The 16035-nt window shown below is 42.4% G+C and overlaps 1 protein-coding gene across 2 annotated transcripts in view; it reads left to right on the top strand.

Moving 5' to 3' along the window:
• Positions 1-16035, top strand: part of LOC122793655 (cyclin-L1-like) — a 652856-nt gene that overhangs the window by 573328 nt on the left and 63493 nt on the right. For both annotated transcript variants that reach the window (XM_044061873.1, XM_044061874.1), the window contains one exon: positions 3462-3561. In XM_044061873.1, the coding sequence (XP_043917808.1) occupies positions 3462-3561 (100 nt within the window). The remainder of the gene's footprint in view (positions 1-3461; positions 3562-16035) is intronic.

The raw sequence follows: 16035 nt of genomic DNA, 5'->3' as shown, positions 1-16035 counted from the left end.
GTGGAGTTTTTAAAGTATTACATTTGTAATAACAGTCAGTCTCCTAATACTGAACTTAACATTCTTAATGTGCATTGTTCTACTGTTGCTGTGTTGTAAGACTCTGTATTCCTGTGTAATGAGTGATAATTTGACTATGCAGAAGGATTCCAAGTTGCCTTTTAAATTTCCAAAACAAGACTGTAAATTGTGTGTTTGTCTTTGAGATATGAAAGGTAACTTATGAGGACTTGTCGATAATCTTCAACACCAGAAACCACAGCACTTTTTTCAGCATCATTTATTTTACATCCTGTGTTGACTGGAAACTTTAAATGATGACCTTGGAACATGGGCAGTGATGCAGTATCTTGCATTGTACTTCGTTTACACCACTTTCACTTGGCTCTTTTGGGATGTGTCTTGATTTCTTTAACCTGTGGAACATCACTGAAGAGGAGTTGTCCCCGAAATCTTCAGCTGCATACACTTGAATCTGAGACATTTATACATTTGCATTGTTGTATTAACTTGACTGGACTCCTCGAGTGATACCTGGAACATGGACAGTCGAATGATAGTTTTGTGTTCATTTTCAGATGCATTTTGAAGAAAACTTTTGTACATTTAATGCATTGTTTAAATTAGCTGCAACTAATTGTATTCATAAGAATATTGTACACTTAATGAATTATGTTTTGCTTATACACAAGAGCAGGCCAGTATTAAAACAGCAGTTTGATAGTATGCAAAAAAAAAGAAGAAATGAGAAAACTTGCATAGTTGTAATGATGCATTTCTAGCAGAACATTAATGTGCTTGGGTTATTGTGGTCTAAACTTGAGCCTTTATAAAACGTTTGAGCAACAGATGCTGTGTTGCTTTAAGTACATTGAGGGGGGGGTGTGCAGTCGTTAAAATTGGTTCTCTGTCTACCTGATTCTACAGTGAGTCATTGAATGTGTGGATTTGTTAATGTTTTGTGGAAACCTGCAAGCTAATTGTCAGTGTTGAGAGTGTCTTGGAAACTGCTGTCATGTAATGTTTAGCTTGTTGTCCAACTTTTTTAAAAAAGTTAAAAGTGCTTTGTTTTTCTTAGACTGTGAAACCAGACCCAGGAAGTGTGAATGTATAGTAACCACCCTAGAGCAGTAGTCTCTAATGACAAAAGCTTTGTAGCACTGTATCAGTGTGATTGACCTTGCAGAGTTGTAGCTTTCTCCCTTTAGTAAATACTGTTAAGATTAAGTATAACAGACAGCTGTAGTACAGAACTGCACAGTTAAGAATTTTGAAACATGAAAATGGTCCTTTTTCCCCCACTGGCTGTCAGTGTAAGGCCATACCTTATCAGTATGACATGGGTACAATCAGTGGTGCCATGCCTTTTTTAAAATGTGTGCGTAAGTGATCATGTTAATGGGTATGATGCCATATTTTGGCTGACATGAACACACTTTTACAGCTATAGGCTCTTTCCAGTAGAAGTTAACAAATAGCTATTAACTGGATAAATCCACATCAGGCTACATAGATAGGATCCATCATTCAGACATTGCCGCTTAAAATTGGCTGAGAAAATATTGTAAAGAAAATATGCAGGCAGGATAAGTGAAATACATTGAAGGTGTTGATTGTTTTACTTCATTCCAGGAGCACTGGGACTCACTTTAGACATTTTAAGAGCAATGTTTGAAGAGGGTAAACAGCTGCTTTTACAGAGGAATGGACATTTGAATGTAAAGCTGGTGATTGATCTTAAAGCTTCATAGCAGAAGTCGAGAGATGCATAGGAGGTTGTCTGTTTAAATGCAAGTTTTGAAATTGTACTTTGCTGATAGGTTTGTGATAGACTGATTTGGTGGTCTGCAAATATGTTGATATAGGAGTTGGGTGGGGGTAATGGGATTAAAGAAGGCATTGTTGGATATCTTTCATTTCAGAAGGCTAATTGGAATGTGGGAGCATCTTGTATTACATGCAAAAGTGTTAGTAGTTTGTGTGGAAAGTTTATTTAAAGCAGATTATTTAGGTATACATTGGAGTAAAAATGCAGTCTTTTATCACCAGTTAGTCTGAAAGGATGATGGGGATTGACTGCATGCCAGCTCTCCATTACCAGGTTGCCAGTGTCAAGAGATCTTGTTGTAATGGTCTACATGAAGACATGCAATAGACACTCCTAAAAGGAACAATTACTGACTATAGAAAGTATGCAATACATTTTTATTACCCCTCTTTACAAATATAAGTACATATGCAGGCCTACTGGTTTGTTGCCACAGCATGTGACTAGAGCTCTTGTGTGCAAGACAAATGCATTCCATGTCCAGCGGTGTATTTTACTCTCACCTGTACCACTGATATCAGTTCCCTTCCTCCTGTGTGGTCCCATTCCTTCCTTCATTATGGCAATGCAAGCGCACTACTGAAGGTGAGACCCCCCCCCCCCCCAGGGTTGTGGATGGACTTAATGGCACCCCATAGTCTGGTGCCCACTACCTTTGAAGGGAAGGAGTTGTTGAAGAGATTGTCATATTGCAGGATTGACTAGGTGACATTTGTTGCTTATTCCTGCCCCCCCCAGGTTCTCCCTTGTCTGAACTGCTGATCCAACATGGGTCACCTAGATCATATTCAGGGCTCTATTCCTCTGTGCTGTGGATCTGTGGCCCAGTTTGTACTACTAGTAGGCAGCCGTTGCTCCTCAACGGTGTGAGCTGCATACCTTCTCGGCAACAAATATTGCGTCCAGTTCTTTGACTTTTGTGATTTGTGCCCCACCTATCCAGTTTGAATGCTTCTTAAGTGGCTGTGAAGGAACTGGTGAGTAATTGTGATTACTCCACTCCATAGCTTAGTATTTTTTTTTATGGTACTTGTTGGTTTAAAAGTAGTTTGAGAGCTAAGATTAGACTAAATTGTCGAACAGTATTAGAAGATACTGCAGAGTAGAGTACATTAATGGGATTTGAACATTAATGCATGTTAGTGGAGCTGTCAGTACCCATCTTGGGTGACAGAAAAATGTTTAAAGGGGAAAAAGTTTGAAGTTTGTTAATGCTAGAAAAGGTGAAAGGATCCTCAAGTAAAGAACAAGTGAAACAGAAGGCTTAATGCTAGACTGAAGAAAACAGAAGACTTTTGGCTAAAATAATTGCTTGTAGATTCAGGAGTGGTAGGAAGGATTTTTTAGTTGTACAGGAAAAGAGAAATAGAAGTTGATTTGCTGTGAAATATTTAAGACAAAGAAGGCATTGAGTTAGGCAGGAAGAGAGTTGCCCAAAGCAGATTATGTATGACTTTTGATTGTGCCCATCTCATACATGATCCTTGGAAGATTGTTAGGTTTCTGCAGGTTAGACCTGGTGTGAAGATTCTTTGCCTTCCTTAGTGTTTTACTGAGTAATTTTCTTTGGCTATTTAAAAATGTTTGTCATTCTTGTTAGGGTAGTTGCAACAATTTGATTTTTATATTGCAGGAATTACATGAATGACAGCCTTCGATCAGATGTGTTCGTTCGATTTCATCCAGAAACTATTGCATGTGCCTGTATCTACCTTGCAGCTAGAGCACTGGAGGTTAGTTCATTTTTCTAGCTTGATAGTAGTAGAAATCTAAACAAGCAAGTCTGTTTTGTGTTTAAAATGCATATTTTGCTACTTTTTGTCTTTAAAGTCTTTCATTCCGTCCTTTTTTTTTTGTTTAAATGAGCACGTTTTTATCCTTTATTATTTCAGTATTCTTCAAAATGCTTTTTTGTGTGGTTCTGTGCTACAGTCATTGCAGTGGTTAACTGTGCTGCTGGCTGGGTTGGACATCAGACATCTTGCCTGATGAAACTTTCAGAGCTTAAAATGTGGGTATGATGCTGCATATGCAGCAACTAAGGCTGCATGTTACAGGGTTTGTCATCGAGACATCTTTGAGTGAAGACCGTCCATTTCTAAAGATGTGGGGAGGCAGCTTCTTAATGCCCCTGCACGTGGATTTGCTGTTAGAACACACTGCTTATAATGCTTTCCAAAGATTGAGGGCATGGGGAAAACGAAGCCTGTTACATGCTTTTTCTCCTTCCAGTCTTGTAATATAGTGGAAACATAATATTCTAAGCAGGGGCCTTTACTACCAGATGCATGGTAAAGACTGGCAGCCATAAACTAGGAGTCCCACAACAAAATCAGATGGCAGCAAAACGGTAGGAGGGGGCCTTGGGGACCTACAGGGCCCAGCCCTCCAGCAGGAAGCAGCTGTGATTATACCAGCCCCCTCTACCTGTAAACCCCATCCCAGCTTTTGTCCCTACCCACTCCTTTATTATACCTTGTCCCAGAATAGTGTTTTCCCAGCATCCTGTCACCAGCATTGGTCCGATGTAATCACTAACTAGTGAATCTTGTGCACATTTCTAGGAGATGCAAATCATTTCTGGCCAGATTAGAAACTGAGGCCTAACACGTGTGCCCAAAGGACCAGTAACTTCTAGGTGCTCTCCTCTCAGCAGAAATGTTGGCATGTAGAACCTGTCCTTTTGGGACAAAAGACGGATGGATTTTACTAAAGAGTTTACCTTTTACCAAGAAAAAAAATGGATCCTGGAGACTCATTTTAGTTCTGTCAAGGCTAAGCAAGTCCATAGACATTTCACACTTCAAAATGATAACCTTGCACGCTCTCTTGCCACTCCTTGACCCACAGGCTATCCTAGTAGCACTTGACTTCAGAGATGCTGTCATCCATATCGCAGTTATCAATGGACATTAGCAGCACTTGATGTTTGGGGGGCACCACTTCCAGTTTACCTCCTTGCCTTTTGGTTATTTGCTGGGCCCAGAGTCCCGAGTTTTTACAGAATGTCTGTAGGGTCAAGGCCATTTGCATCATGTGTGTACGTACACATGTACATACATTTACGTGCTCCTCCATTAGAAATTCAGTGAGAGCCAAATAACTATGCTATAGGCGAGGTTGCTCTCATTAGCTGACTCCTCGCTCGCCACTCATACTATTAATTTCCGCGAGCCGATCCGCCCGACTCGGAACTGCCATGCCATCTCGCGAGGTTTCTCTAAGGCTTGTTTTTCTATCCTTTCGCGCACCACCGCTTTAAATCCAGATCTCGTGAGCCGTTTGCTGTTTGACGTGTTTGTATGTAAAAACTGAGTGAATTTGTTTTTCTGAGAGTTTTCTGTTTGAATTAGGGCCTTCCCGTTTACTTTTAATTTTTATCGCTAGTATACTTTGGTCTTTTTGTTTTTGGAGGGTTCTTGGCCCTCTTTGTTAGTTAGTTGAAGGTTTCGTTTTAAGTTCATCTGGCTCTTAAAAAGTCTTTGTTTCAGAGGTTTTAATTGTTTGTGTTAGAGGGTTCTGTGTATTTTGGTTAGTTTGTATGCCGCTTGCTTTTCTGATAAAAATTTAAAAAAAAAAAAAAAAAAAAAGTTTCTTTTATTGTCAAAATGTCCGCGAGATGTTTTTTCCGACAAGTAGTGTACTGATCACTCATATCGTACCTTCAGGGATTTAAAAATGCACCCAGGATGTAACTACAAACGTCACGCCTCTCGTATCACTCCTTATGAAGGTACTGTTTGAGCAAAGGCTTATCTCTCACTCTTCCTGCAGCGTGTGTCACCAATCTCTCGGGTCGACCAAGAGGACCGTACGATTGATCTACCAAGGGCTTATGGGCCCCTCCTTCAAGAGGCCTATCCAGACTCTTCCTCCAGCACTCCGGTCAAATCGGGCGGGCCCCAGCCCGCCGGGCCTGACTAGGCTTCCTCTTCAGGTGAGTTTCTCCGAGGGCCCACGGGCCGGGAGCCGTTCGCCAGCTCCACACAGTTTGGGAGCCAGCCTCGACTCATGGCTGGAGCCATGGCTGGGGCTGAGAGCAGGAGTCACCATCGCTCCACTGATTTTCCTGTGCCGGCGGTTGCTGCCCCTTGGCTTCCCGGCCAAGCGCTCCAGCCTTGGCAATCGGTGGAATTCCTCATCTCCTCCTCTGGTCCGAGCACAGAACTGGTCCGCTTCGGTCACTAGGTTCTTCGGATCTGATTCAGAAAATAGTCCTCCCCGGTCGGAATCCCTCCTGCCCAGCAACATTCTGGATTCGGACATCGCCTCAACTGGTTCCTCCTCTTTCTGGGCGGGTATTGTTGAGCCTGGAGCCGATTTTGATGGAGGTGGGCGGTCGGGCTCACCCTCCGGTTTTGGGACCTCCTCCCGCAGCCTTGGGAGACTGCTGGAGCCGGGTTGGGCCGGCCCCGAGGTTTTTGCCGCTCCACCCTTTTCTCCAACTCGGCTGGCTCGTGTTCGGGTACACGGACCTGCCGTGGCCCCGGGGTGACGCTCGACCCTCCCTGGGTGTTGGGCCTCCTGGCGGTGTGTCGCTGGGCTCCCCTCTACCGTTGCTACTTCCCGGGTTACACTTCCGGTCTCTTTGACACAGAGCCTTCAGGTCTTCAGAGAGGAGGCTAAGTAATCCCCGGTACCCCACAACACACCGAACCCCTCACAGGTCCTCCTGGGTCTCCCTCTTCCCTCGTCGGAGAGTCCCGGAGCTGAAAGACCGGGCTCCCCAAGCACGCCGACTGAAAGGTCACGTCTGAAGCCGGACACCGATGAGAAAAGGACTGCAAGAGTCTTTGACGATACCCCCCCTGAGTCTCTCCTTGAGACACCTGATGTGATGATGCGGCTGGGTCCCCTGTCGTCTCTTGGATGCTGTCTCCTTGCAGACTCGGGCCTTCTGCTCAAACGGGTTCTCAGGCATTGTGGCTGGGTCCTCGCCTCCTGGGTGTCTCTGCCGGTTTTGGCTCAGCCCGCCCTGATGTGTTCTACCTCGATGGGCCCCAGATTCTATCTGTCGGCGATGGGAGCATCCAGACCTGTGGAACCCCAACCGCCTCCCCCTGCAATTTCTGTCAAAGTTGCAGCTGTAGATAGCCTGGTGGTGCAGGCTGTAGATGCCCTGGTGGTGCATCTGCGGAGTTCGTCCGTCCATCACTCTTGTCCGTCCATCCTCCTGTAATAAGGAGTCTAGAGCATGGACCGCAAATTCAGCCTTGTTCGTTCCCACTCACCTTATTCCCTTGACTAGACTGGAGACTTCAGATACCTCTTGGATCTGATCAAGCCTCTTGGATACCCTTCTGGTAACCTAGGCGGCTGTACTCCAGTATCGTACTCTTCAGTTGGTTACTGTCATCGAGTATCAAACCTCGGCGAGGCTTATGTGCGGCGATGCAGCCGAAGGCGTAGAGCCGTGGCACTCTGTGTTGCTCTAATTTGGCAAGCCTCATTTGCCTGTGTCATTGGGCGGTCCTTTGCCTTCCGCTGGATTTTTGATTTTGGGATCCCTTGCTTGGACCAGGTAAAGGACACATTGAAGAAGCCAGAAGAAGGTAAGACTTTGACTGCCGTAGAGGGGGCTTTTTTTTCCACCCCTTTGGCCTTAAAGGCAAGAGGAAAAGAGGAAATAACGTGAACTTTGGTGAATCATCAGGTCTTATCCTCCGATCTCTACGAGCCCCTCTGAGGAGAATTTTTCTTTTTTCTGGAAGCGATCGAGCACTCAGAGGCTCCCAGGCTCCCTGAGAGACTGGAGAGAGCGAGTTCAGTTTTTCAGGCTCTTCAGCCTTCCACAATCCCTGGCGGATTGCCCGTGTGCAGCTCCGGGAGTAAAGTCGTTTTTCGAGGCACCCAAAAAAAGCTCTGGGAAGGACATCCCAGGACCGGTGGGTGCTTCAATCATCGCGGGATCGCCATCCATCCTTTTCACGCCCCACCGGCCGGCAAGAAAACGACCCGCCCCCCCCAGTCAGCGGAAATCGCAGCCTTAGAAATTGGCTCAATCTCATCAAGGGATCAGGCACATCTTCGCTCCACCTCCTCCCATGGCCACATTTGACGGACTCCTGGGGCCTGGGGGGGGGTTACCTGGGCATTACCTGGGCAGGTCAGTCTAATTCAATTGGCATTCACCTTCATCCCCTCTCACATCAACATCTATTCTGCTTCCACTCTGCAAGCCCTCTCATTGCCACCGACTCACAATCACTGGCGGAATTAAGCATTCACACTGACAAGTATGTCAGTATCTGACCAATCACCACCCTTTGCAGAGAGAGGATGAGAGTGGGCATGCGAGAGGCTATGAGAGTTGCTTTCTAAGTAGTATGACTACGCTTTGCAGCGACTCATCCCTGGGAGATCAACTAAGCATAGCCATTCTCTCTCTATTCACGAGTCTCTCTGAAATCGTGCTGGTGCATGCATGATCTCAGCAGATGGGGATTGTCTAGCAGATGCATTTGCTTAACTTTACTTTTCGCCGGCGCTCAAAAGTTTCCTCTCTCTCACTCCTTTCTTCTTCACTCCAGGAGTCCGCCTTAGCCATGGACGCCTTAGCTCATCCTGGCCCTTCCTTCTCTCTTAATCCGCCTCTCCAGTTCCTCTAAAAGGCCAAATCCTTAATAAGGCCCTACCTTTAGGTTAAACATGATTTTAGTTGCCCTCACTGGTATCCCTATCTTGAAAATTCCGGTCTTCGGTGACTATGTTCTGACCCTGGATGGTTCCTGGATCAATTCATCAGTCTATTCAACCATCAGTCCTTCACACTACATCAGTAGCAACAGCTCCTAAGCACAGCTATCTTAGTCTCCACTATACCCAGGAGTCATACTTTCTTCATTGCCATAATGATCTTATCCTTTAAGAACAAGTTGTATACTAAGCAAATGGGTACTGTAAACGGTGCTTTAAGGTTTGGCTCCGTCTAGATCCCATCACTGTCCCGTGTCAGAGTACTGGGTTTCTAACTTCCCTATTCAATCAAGGGTCTTCAGTCTCTACCATCAAGGTCCAAATCCATCACAGAAAGAGCGAGATGAGATCCAAACATCTAAAGTTATGGTAAGTACATAACTAAAAGTTTAGAGTTGTGGTCATCTTGGAATCCTAGACACAAGTATATTTTAAGGCCTACCTGCCTCAGAAAAAGATGAAGTCTCATTGCTCTCTTTCAAGACATCAGAGAAGCAAGTGATAGCAACCAAGACAGTATCTGAGCATTGTAGGCCATTTGTAATCCAAAATTTTTGATGGTGCTCTCACCAGACTACAGATGAGAAAATTAGTAGCTCCTAAGGAGCACTGAGGAACAGCTCACTTTGCCCTTAGTGAGAGCCATTGCAGTCCTGTCTAGTGTTAAGATGGAACTGAAATAGAAATAATAGTTGCAGTAACTGCAAAATAGTAAGGGATCACCTTTCAGGCAGTCTGCTTCAAATCGTCTTTAACCATTGATGCATTCAGCATAGCTTTAGGTGCCTGCACTTTAGGTCTCAAAATGTAGGACCCTTGGTAGCAGGCAGAGGAAGTGATGCACACACATCAGAGAAGTAATTGTTGGCACTCAGTCTCTCAAAGCAGTTAGGAAACCTTTGGCACTGAATGCCATCACAGTTGTTACAAAAACGAGGGTGAAAAAGGTTTTGCCCTGGAAACTGGCAAGATGATTCAGGATTCTTCTGAAGGCAGTTGCTATACCTGCACAGGAGAACTCCATGTTAGACCACCTAAGAAAGACCTCAGCAGATCTACACAAGTGGATACTACATGGGGCTATCTTTCTAAACTTAAGAGGTAGACTGGGGGGGGGGGATACTGAGGATGGATAATTTTTTTTTAAGTGATGGACAGCAGAGAAATTTTGCTGCAACGCATCAAACAGGTTTGGGGGGGTGGATGTCTTCTTCCTCATATGGAGTGTTGTGTTTCTGTATGTCTCCCCTTTTATACCCTTGCCCTTGAGGATAGTTCCAGAAAATGGGGAAGAAGCCAGATAAGATTTTAATTCTTTTCTGGCCAAAGCAGGAGTAGTAATTCTGCCTGCTTCAGGTGGCACAGGAGAAACTTCTGCTGCTGCTTCAGCATATGAACCTTCTGGCACAGTGCAGGGGGTTTTTAGTACAGCTCAAACTGTCCATGCTTAAGCTGTCAGCTTGGATATGGTTCTTTTACCTTTTGGTTACCTTTCTGTGGATGTACTAAAATCATAAAGCAAATTAGAAGAAGACATAGTAGGAAAGTTGTATCTAGTTTCCCTTTGGTGCCACAGGATGGAACAGCGTCCAAAACAGATGGATGTGCTAATGTACCTCTGTAACCACACATCTATGCTTGGCTGCCTGTAAATCCCAGGACACCAGTCAAAGGCCATGCTCTATCTTTGCCCTCTTAGAAGAAAGCTTGCACATGCCTGGGATCTAAGTTTCATCAAACAAGCTAACATTGCCTTCCTTTGAATGAGCTGTGACTGTAACCACACACACACACACACACACACACACACACACACACACACACATTTATTCAGTTATCACTTAAGACATAGGCATATCCACATTAACAGAAAAGAAAAAAAATATTAATTTTTTCCATTTGTATACATTATAGATATATATTTTCTTTCTTCGTGGTTGTCATCAGTCCAACATTGCATAAATTGCTGAATTCCTGCCTTCCTTTAACCTCACTCCCCACAGTTCTTGTTTATTTATATGTAATTTGCTCCTTCCCTTTTCTAAAGATCCCTCTTCAGTTCTGTAATGTTCAGTAGTTCAAATACACTTAGTTTGGATTTTGATTTTTATTTTCTAGGTGGTTTTTTTGCAGCCAGCAAAATAAAGGCTTCATTATGTCTGGGCAATTCAGATCCTGTGTTCCCAGCTCAAAAAAGGTATGTCCTTGGTTACAGCCATTTGCTCACCCAGTATTTCTAACAGAGTACTCTGTAGAGAGTTTTTAATGTTTGTCTACCCACTACAGTCCCAAAATACATGTTCCCGGCTACCTCTTTCTTCCCCATCACACTGCTAAAATTTGCTATGCAACAAAAAATCTTTGAAATGTGTTTCAGGTATAAAAGTACTTATGCAGACACTTCCATGCAAAGATCCTAAATTTTCTAGACTTTGGGAAAACAGGCTGGAAAAGCAATTTACAATAGTTTGTAACATCATCTGATGGATTCTTATAGTTGTGCACTATTTTATGTCCTACTAATTATCACTTTTTAATGGCAACGTCTGCCTAGATTGGACTAAATACCCCACCAGAGCAGGTCTTTTACTTCATAATCCCCCTAGCCCTTTATTTTTGCCAGTACTGTTATTAATTAATATGGAAGGCAGCCTCTAGCCTGCAGTCCAAACATCATCTTAGCCTCATCCCAGTCTTTTACCTTTCCCTCTTTAGTTATTTTGTCATTGTACATTGGTTTGCCAGGTTTCTCCAGTAAATTCGAGCCTCCTCTTGCCTCTGTCCTGTGTTCCTACTTGCAGTCATCCCTGTTGACAGGATCAGGATCTGCTTTCGCCATTCTCGTGTTGGCTTAGTTCTTAGAAAAATTTCAGTGTATTATCATTGTAATATTACATAATAATGTTATGTGTATTCTGTAATATTCTGTATGGTGGTTGTCCTTAAGAATCTGCATCCAAAATACCACTGTCTGTTGAACTCCTCCCCCCTCCTTGCTTCCTCATTCTCCCTTCCCTTTTTGAATTGTAACCTTCTGCTTGTGTTACGTTTGAGCCTTAACTATGGGCCTCTAAAATATAACTTCGAATCAGGTAGTCCTAAACTACCTTGCTGTACTAGCAGGATGAAGTTATCCCATTTAACTCTTGCCCTCTTCTCCTCCTAGATAAATTCCTTCAACTGTTTGTTTACTAATTATTGTCCACAACTTACCAGGTTGATGAAAATATACCTGATCTGTATGTAAAGTTAAGGGGACCAAAAACATTTTCACTGCTTGTATCTAACAGGTGCTTCCAGTTTCTCGGTTTTTGTTATATTTTGTTTGGTCTCTTCCTACATGTCTTTAGCTGCCGTACTTTGTCTTATCATGTCCCCTTAAATATGGGTATTGCTGAAATTGTGTGTGGGTACATAATTTATATCTATAGAGTTTTTGTCTTTATTACTTTTGTATCCCAAAAAGAATTGAAACTGCCTCAAAATGTTCCATAACACTGAGATATCCTTTCTGGCTTCTTCAGTAGAAACTAATATTGACAAGTAAAGCTAACTTTTCTTGATTAGCATGCCAATTATAGCCTTGCAGTTTGAGTCAGTTATTTTCTTTGCCAGTGGCTCTAGGTATAAAGCAAATAAAGGGGAAGAGAGGACACCCTTGCCTGAGTCCTGTGCTCAGAAACAACTTATCAGAGAGGAACCCTACCACTTTAATTCTTGCCTTGATCCTTCATGTTGTTGTCTTTCGGCTTTTCCCAGTTAGGGGTCGCCACAAGGAGCTCCTGTCCGCTAATGATTGGCAGTAGATTTTGACTAACGCCGAGGTGCCAGCTCGACATTCAACCTTCAGCAAAGGCACGCCCATTTATGCATGTCTTTCGAACGCCCACCCAACCGCGGGGAGGACATGCAGACTCCACACAGAAGGCACTTCCCGCACTCCATCCGAGAATCGAAAGGGAGAACCTCTTGCTGTGAAGTAACAACACTACCGCTGCACCACCGCGGTTCCTTTGATCCTTCATATATCCTCCTAATTAACCCTATTGTATCAGGGAATGCAAATACTTCCATTGCTCTACTCATAAAAATCCCTGATTACTCTCTTGAATACTTTCTCCACTTCAAAACCCTCCAACAGTAGCAGTATTTTCTTACATTCCACTTCCCTGTGGTTCGTCATTGTTGTGTTAATGTTGTCAAATGTTTGTCTCCTTTCCACGAAACCACATTGAGTCATGTCTGTCAATTTTGGCAACACTGTTGCCATTTTTTTAGCTAGTGTAGACAAACATTTTATTGTCATGGTTTAAAATTGAAATGGTTCTGTATGAAACTGAGTCTGATGGGTCTTTACCTTCCTTAAGAAGTACAGCTGCCACAACTTTCTTCCAAGGTATCTGTGCTTCCTCTCCTTTTAAAATACTGTTAAACAAAGTCTTCCAGATCATTATCACTTTGCAGACTTCCACAGGAATGTAATCTGTTTCTAGAGACCTTCCTGAAGATTGATAATACATCACTTTTAATAATACATCACTTTTACTTGGCTATTAGTTATTGAGGCTCATCTTCCTCTAATCCTGGTATAATTTAAGTCTTTCATAAATATTTACATTTTTGTCTTTCTTGATTTCCACGTTTCTCCACTATATACAGATATTTATAGAATTTCCAATTTATCTCTAAACCCTCTACAGGATCTGTGGTTATTTTGCCCAAGTCTTTTTAGCACAACAGCAGTCTTTCTAAACACATGCATGATATCAAGATATTTATTTATTGTCTCTGTAGCACTCTGCATTCTTGCCTCTTGCTCTGTGAGATTCCCCTTATTCTGTAATACTTGACCATTGCCAACCCATGTAATTCCTATTACTTCTTAACCTATCTTTTTCCTCTGTTTTTAAACACCATTTTCTTTTTATCACATTCACTTGTTATAAATTCTAAAGATTTTTCGATCTTCCCAGATAACTCTCAAATAATTTCCACTACCCATTCCTTAAATTCCTGTCATTTTAACAGGTAGGCGGGGAGGCACCAGTGTCTCATTTTTACTTCATTACCCTGCATTTCTGTCTGTTTTGTGTTGGTGCATGATCTGAAATAGTTATTGGATGTGTGCCAAAGCTTTCAGTCAAATGCAAATGTTCTTGTGAAATATAATTTCTGTCTAGTCTAGTGCAGTTATTGTAGCTTGGAGATTAATATTTAAATTCTCCAAAGAGTTCTTACTGCTGAATTCACATCTTTCACACCAAATATTTTCATAAATTTCTCCAGAAATTGGCCCTCTTTTGTTATATTTTCCTTTCTAGGTAACCATGATACATCCCAAGTATTGCAAATCAAGTTCCAGTCCTCACCTCTTACTAATATTCCCCTGCCCTGCTGAAGGCTGATTACTTCTCCCAAAGTTTCTTAAGCTCCATAATAGCAGTTTTTGGTAGAATATAAGTGCATGCCAGAGTAATCCTTCTCCCTTGCCAGTAGCCCACTGCTGTCATAAATCTACCATTATTGCCCCCCTCCCTTTTCTGTCACTGTTGTAGCCCTTCTAGCAATTAGTGTAATTACTTCTTTTTTCCTTAGTTCCTGATATTCTGCTGAATAATATCAAAATAATGAACAAACCACGACTGAAGGAAGAAAAACAAAATGTAATGAGAAGTTAGTGCGCTTTTGATCGTGAAAGTGCTAACTCATTAAATTTTGTTTTTATTTCTTCCTTCAGTCGTGGTTTGCTCGTTATTTTGTTATTTTTCGCTTTGAGGTGAATACTGAGCGTTTTACCCACCATCTGTGCTTTTTTTATTACGTTTATTCTGCTGAATATCCATCCTGAAATCTTTCCTTTGTCAAATTCATGTGCCAGTTTCTTTACAGGCACATTTCCCGCAGCTTTACAATTTGCACTCTGCATTTCTTAATATAATTCAGTACTTTATTATTTAGTTATTTATTTTTTTGTCTACACCTGCAATGCCATTTACATTAAAAGATATTACGGATGATGACACACACAGCCATCATGATAAGTTGCTGTTCCCATCAATTATACGTGACGGTATTTTGAATGTGTATTTCCAATTTTTGTATTATAGGGACACTGGCAGGCTGATCTTTATGCATTTCTTATCTCCAGTTTAACCTGTGCCACATTTTTCAAGACTTTTTGGTTTAATGAAAAATGAAGTTTAACCCTCCAGATAGGAACTGCCGCCTCAGATCAACAGCTGTTTCCATAGGCATTACCTGTCCTGAGGTTCAGTGCATGCCACAGCCTTTGTTCCCACATATACCAATTGCGTCTGTTCTTTTTGTATCTCTCTTCCCCTGTCAGATGTGAAAAGCAGCTTGTATGCTTTTAAAAAACATTAACTCTGATGATTTCCTTCCCACTGTTTCTCACTAATGAGTTTGGATTCAATCCTCGGACCTGACTCTGCTGCATATACTAGATTTCGGATCCAGCTGTTGAGCTTCTCCCTCTTTATCCATAAGGGTGTACTCCACCCCCATTGCTTCAGATAGTTTGCTGTCTTATCTCCCAGTTTTTCAATAGAAAAATAGGGTAGACAGAAATAGACAGGGCTCAAACCTGCTACAATAGGTTCCAAACACAGTCCATTAGGTTCATCCAGAAGCAAAAAAGGAAAGTATGAGGGACAAGATGGGAGGAAAGGTGAGGAAAAATGAAAAAATGCAGATGCCTAGTTATGGTGAGTACATAACTTTTATAAATATGATGTCCTTTTCATTCTTCCTCACTAATAGGACAGAGCTATGTAAACTTTGGGTGGCCCTCAAAGAAGGATATGCCAGAGCACTGCCGAACCAAAAGAGACTCTATTTCTGGGTATGATTACCATGTGGCTGCTGCACATGCACAAATGTCATCTATACAGTTTATCTGAACAGCTAGTTAAAGCTTCTTCCATTTTTTCCATCCTTTTGTTATTTGAGTTGATATATTGCTTCAGTGCTTTCAGTGTTTCATTTATTTTAAACATCTCTTTTAATCACCTCTGAGTAATTTTGATTTATTTCTCCCCTAAATTACTGGAAGCCATCTCTTGAATTAAATTACTGGAAGCCATCTCTTGAGTCACAGCTGAAGCTTTGAATGGCTTTTTACCGAACTGCAGAATCCTTCTCAGACAGTGTTTTCGGTTTACTTTTTCTGGTTAATTTTCTTTCAGATTTTCTAATGTCTTATTTACTGGCATCCAGGCAGTGTACTTCGTAGCCAGAAATGTTACCACAAAAGTTTCAGTGGCACTTTTTTAAGATTCTGTTTTCACATTGGGAGAGCTGAAGTTAAGCTGTCTTTCAGTGTGCATCCATCTTGGATGTCTCAGTAACCTTAATCTTGGATGTCTCAGTAACCTTAAAGTTTTGAGGAAAATTGCTGATGTTCGTCATGCATACAGCTGCAGTCATAACAGATGGGTTTTCCTGCCGTCAGGCGGGTCCTCGGCCGAATTCCAAAGTCTAGGTCCGGCGTC

This window comes from Protopterus annectens, chromosome 2.part0 (genome assembly GCF_019279795.1).
Source record: "Protopterus annectens isolate FY-2018-M chromosome 2.part0, PAN1.0, whole genome shotgun sequence".
Classification (NCBI taxonomy): Eukaryota; Metazoa; Chordata; order Ceratodontiformes; family Protopteridae; genus Protopterus; species Protopterus annectens.
The sequence above is the reverse complement of the archived record's forward strand: the minus strand, read 5'-3'. Positions and strand labels throughout refer to the sequence as shown.